The following is a 5362-nucleotide window of genomic DNA, read 5'->3' as shown; positions in this document are numbered from 1 at the left end:
CTAATTCCGTGATAGTGGTTATCTTCGTCCAAATTTGCTTTAAGCAGCTACTGTTTTCCTCTCTTTTTTATCACAACTGATTTAACCTCTAATGACGTCTAATGAGAGGATAAGGATTGGTTTAGGTTGTGCAATACACTCTTGCTAAGCTCTAAGCTTATCTAAGCCTGTCTAAGCCTTTAAAATTCTCCTTTGAGTGTTCGTTATTCGATTTTTTTTCGTGCACGTGCACGACTACGGTTAAAATACGGTCAATTCAAATTGAGCTAAAGCAAAGCTTCGTGTGCTCACCACCAGAGGACCAAAATCGGACTCTCGAACCGTGGAGTATAAACGTAAGCATTTCGAGAGTAACTTGAAATGATAACGCTTGTATTTGTTTGCTTGCTTTTTTATTCGAATCGCCCGTTTTTACTCAACCGCGAAAGTTGCCAATAATTAATTTATTAGCTAAAAAATGTTCTTTAAAAACTTTCAGTCAATGTTTTACTAAAGCTCAAAACCAAATCATACCCCAAAGAATATTTTAAGAAGGTTTGAAAGATGAGCTGCAGTGATAAACCACTCTTTTCCCTTGAAAATCATGCTAGCCCGTCGGTGGAGTCTAATAACAAGTTTATTTACAAAAATAACACGAAACAAAGTTAAAAAACAAAGAATATCGAAAACATACACATACACATCGCCAGCTCTTCACGCCGGCCGATCCGTGATGGCCTCTTCTTCCTTTTCCGCCAACTCAATCTCCTTGTCCTTCACCTCATCGTCAAAGATTTTCAGATCCTTCACGTAGTACCAGACACCACAATCGAACAGCGTACCCACGAGCACGAAACCGGCCGCAATGAAATTCAGCAAGTAGCTACAAGGAGAATAAAACAACTCAATGAACGTCCTGAAAGCAAAAGGCCTTCATCCCCACTTACCGTAACGTTTCACCATCGTACAGCCAACAGTTACCCTTGCCGGTGCACGTCTTTCCCCACACGAGACAGGTCTTATCGAGAACCAGCCCGAAGAAGATCGGACTCGGTATGAAGGACATCAGGCTAAGCACCATCATCCCGAAGCCCATCGAAACGGCCTTATCCCGTTCGTCGACACACCGTACCGACACGAGGAAGTTACTGGCCCGTCCCGTAGCGCCCGAGAACTTCAGGAAACACATCACGATCAGGAAGGTGACGAACTCCCGGTAGCAATCCATCGGGCAAGGTCCAGCGAGGGCTTTCCCACCGGCCAATGGTGATTGCTGCATCACGGGAGAGAGTGCAAGAGAGAGATAATCAGTACGTAATCTCTGGAGCGCTGGACCTTCCGGCAGCACAAGCTTACCCGTACGGCGGACCTCCAGGTCGTGTGGGTCGCATTGGAGGACAGCTGCTGCAAGAACAGCGGGCTGGTGTAGTTGGCCACCGATGCAATGCACGAGCAATCGCCATAAATCTGAAATAAGAACACATCGCACCGTGCGAGCGAGAAGCGTCGAGAGAAGTGGTGAATGATAAGATAAGCACCAGCTGGCCAGCCGGTCAGCCAGAAGAAGCTGATTGGGAGTCTGCGACGAGTCGATGGCCGTTTGGAGGCCCTTTCACGGCCCGTGACACCTACCTTCTGATCACCGAGTTGACTCTGAGTCCCGCAGCCAGCGTGGCACGCCGAAATGTACGTATTGCCGTCCTCACCACAAACCGGCGAGTACTTCACGTAGTCACACTGGCAGGCCGAGTTACAGGTTGGCGACAGATCGGATCTATCGGAGAAAAATAGTGGCCCTTAGTGCTCTCTCTCTCACTAGCCTCCACTTCCCCTTAACTTACTGCGAAGGAATGTTGACGATGACAGAGTTCTCGCTGGCCGAACACCCCAGGAAAGCGTACGCGATCATTCCCATCACCGACAGCATACCGACGAACACATTCCAAGCTGCCATATACCGTGCCCTCGGCTTATACTTCGAGATCACCAACCCAGACAGCAGGACACCGACGGCAGAAAACACGAGCGCCACCGTCCCCGTAACAAGGCTCGACGTCGACGCAGACTGTTTGTACTGCGTCTCGATGTACTTGGGCGTAAAGATCCAGTAAGGCATGTAACCGAAGAAGTAAAACACTGAAGCAATGTTGTTCAACATGAGGATCTTGTTGCGCAGCAGCCGTTTAAACGTCTTCATCATATCCTTAAACGATGCCGGCAATTCATCCTCCCTTCGTCCACCATCAGCGGCTTCGCTCAGTTTCATGCCAAGCTTTTGCTTCTCCGCTGCAATTCGCTTCCGTGCGGCCGCCCTCGGTAGCTGCTTCGGGAACATTGCGATAAAGATGGCAAAGAAAGCCAACACGAGGCCGAGTATGATCCAACCCATCCACCAAGCACCGAGCCAACGGGGATCCGTATTCGAGATCGTTGGTGTCATCGAAGGTGAAATGTAGAGCTTAAGGAAGTAGGAAGCGAGTGCGTATCCGATCGCCGGACCGAGCATCCTCAGGAAGTACGAAACACTGACCAGTGCCGGTGTCTTTGACTTCTTAATGTTATCATCCATGTACGAAACACCGAGTGTGTAGTAGAGCGAACTGCCAATACCGGAGATGAACTGGGCCAGAAAGAAGAACACCTGGGGTGCCAGATTGCCCTCTTCCTTCTCGCACTCCGCACCACGAGTTGCTTGAGGTGGATCATCGAGGATTAGAAGTCAATCGAGGAATTCGCATGTCACGCACCAAGTTACTCACCATTCGTCCGACAGAGTGTCTTCGCTTTTTGGGCTTCCAGTACCTCGAGCGTCTGGTTAGCATCGTACGTTGCACCATACTCGGTGGTCAGTGAAAGGGCCGCTTCACCAGGACCATAGAGGAGATGTGGTAGTGCCGTCAACCAGCAGAAAGCCGTAATCATCAGCAGCCCAATGGCGATCCAGCGTGGCCGGTGGCCCTTTCCGGCGTAGTAGCTCAGGATGGCAGACAGCAACAGGGCGCTGATGTCGTTCCCCACCGAGATGATCCCGGTGTTCTTGCTCGGGATCTTGTAGCGCTTCTCGAGCGTCGTGATCGTACCGTTAAAGTACGCGTACGTCGCCGAGAAGATGCAACCGACGACACCGTACATGAACACGTACACCTTCTTGTTGGCGAATCTGCGTTAGGATCGAAATTGAGAATGAAAACAGACGATTTATGATGGTGAACTCCTTAACTTCTTCACTCGAAGCACACCTTTGCAGTAGCGGTCCTTTGAACATCCAGAAACCACAAGTTGTATCCTTCGTGAGCGGCAGATCCCGATACATGTCCTCGATGTCCTGTGGCAACATCTTCTGCATCTCGGCCTGTTGCGCTTCCTCCGCTTTCTTGCCATTGTTGTACACGCTACTGTAACCATTGTAGCTTGCCTTACGCTCGGAGACAGGCTCACGATCGTATCCATTCTGTTGCTGCTGATCACTATCCACTGCGGAGTCTGTTGGTTCGTTTGATTTCGATTCTACCACCACTCCACCACCACCACCATCGACCGATTCATCCTTTTCGCCGGCCATTTTGTGGCGCACTAGGAACACAAGGTACTGGATAAGTCGTGGACGATCAAACTGTTTGGTGCACTATCACTTGACACTGTCACAATCACATGAATTGTCTCACGCGATCTCAGCTGCTGTGGAAGAGGATCTTCAATACTTCGATCACACGCGAACACACACCCGGAGTACCAGATCACCTTCGAGAGAGCGTCCAGCATCCCTGTTCGACCACTAGACGGCTTCTGGCGGTGGCCAGCGCGCCGTGAATGGGTTTTGTGTCGTGTTGATCGCGAAGGACCGCTGTCCAGGGCCCGTCATGCGATTACGGCTACAACGGGGGGTGAGGAACCGAGGGACCGGGTGTGACAGTTCTTGTCTCTGCGAGCTCACGGAGGGCTCAAGCCATAAGACCATCGGCGGCGACGGCTACAGCACCAGCAACAGGGTGATATATGGATGATAAGGATTCCCCTCCAGAAACGGAGGAGGAAGACAGCGCTGATGATGATGATGATGATGATGATGATGATGGTGCTGATGGCCAGAACGCAGCATCCCAGGCCAACTGCACTGTACCGATGCTGATAAGCGTAGCGGCTCAGACGACGATCGGGCGTCCATTTGAACAGCGATTAACCGGCGTGGCCCTAGTGCGCGCCCAGGGATTAGCGCAGTGATATACAATAGGCACGCCCTGGCGGCCCAAAAGCAAAAGCAATAGAACCCACGGGGGCCCCCTCACTAGTGAACTCGCTGTTGGTCAAACAATCATGACCGGAGCGTGGCGTACCTGCGATCCGTGCCCTGCGTAACAGCAAGCGAATCGCGGCCATATTTGTTGCAGAACACTGACCGGAGTAGCGCTGCTCTAGAATCTTAGCTTTCGTCTCGTCTAGAACGTTCTACTGCGAGCACGATCACGGTGAGTAGGGGAAAAAAAATCAAGAACGTGAGCAACGGGCGGGAATGGTCAACGTCTTGTGCGCGTAGATCTGCGGCTGATCTGATAAACGGTGAGTTCGTTATCTTCATCAGCAGCAGCAGCAGCAGCAGCAGCAGCAGCTGTACGAGGTGGTCACCGCCACGATCATCCGATCATTCTGAGAGGATTAGATTACGCGGGCGGCCGGACGGTGAAGAGCACTGAACTGAAGCTGAGTACACATCCGGCGTTATTGTAAATCATTTCTAACATTCCTGTTTCCCTCGTGAAAAAATGCTTCTTTTCAAGGTTAACAACACTTGCGGGAACACAACAGTCTGGTCTGGTGGTCTGAGATCATCAGCGAGCTGTTTATCTACATCCGCCAATGACCTTACCTGCACTTAGATAAACTCTTAGCCACTTCACAGCACAGCCAGTAGCCGGTTCTTATCCCGGGGGGGGGGGTGTTCCGCGAATTTCTAAGACGGATTTTTTGTGCGTTATCTGTGCGTTACACTGCGCTAATCCCAACCGATACGCTCGGATCAGCCATTGGGTCACGAATGAGCCGCGGATGATCCCGAGACGGTGATGCGGTCACCGTCGTAACCGTTCCAGCGTACCGGTGGCGGTCACAGTGTGTAGATCCAGATTCCTAATTCAATCAGGGCCAATTTAACCCCACCGCGTGCCGCCAACCCTCTAGACCCCCGGGACTAGCTAACCAGCCCGTTGGATGCGTGGATTTCGCGCGTTTGTACCATGGCGCGAGCACAAGACGCTGATCTCCATGGTTTATCATGGTCATGGTTTATTTTTGGGGAAAGGAGCTAGGAGAGCGGTGTAACGGAGGTCTGTTACGGAGCCGCATTGGGTGTGAATGGAGGATGAATTGCCACTACGAGCTTGGGCTG

The 5362-nt window shown here is 51.2% G+C and overlaps 1 protein-coding gene across 1 annotated transcript; it reads right to left on the bottom strand.

Annotated features, from left to right (window-relative positions):
* Positions 1 to 594: 594 nt before the first annotated feature.
* Positions 595 to 3764, bottom strand: LOC126576391 (solute carrier organic anion transporter family member 74D-like). The gene is made up of 7 exons (XM_050237648.1): positions 3219 to 3764; positions 2739 to 3139; positions 1821 to 2670; positions 1612 to 1753; positions 1336 to 1446; positions 927 to 1252; positions 595 to 862 (listed from the first exon to the last, which is right to left on the bottom strand). The coding sequence occupies exons 1-7, from the start codon at positions 3539 to 3541 to the stop codon at positions 694 to 696; spliced, it is 2322 nt and encodes a 773-aa protein (XP_050093605.1). The 5' UTR covers positions 3542 to 3764; the 3' UTR covers positions 595 to 693.
* Positions 3765 to 5362: the final 1598 nt, after the last annotated feature.

This window comes from Anopheles aquasalis, chromosome 3 (genome assembly GCF_943734665.1).
Source record: "Anopheles aquasalis chromosome 3, idAnoAquaMG_Q_19, whole genome shotgun sequence".
NCBI lineage: Eukaryota > Metazoa > Arthropoda > Insecta > Diptera > Culicidae > Anopheles > Anopheles aquasalis.
This window is presented reverse-complemented; position numbering and strand designations above follow the sequence as displayed.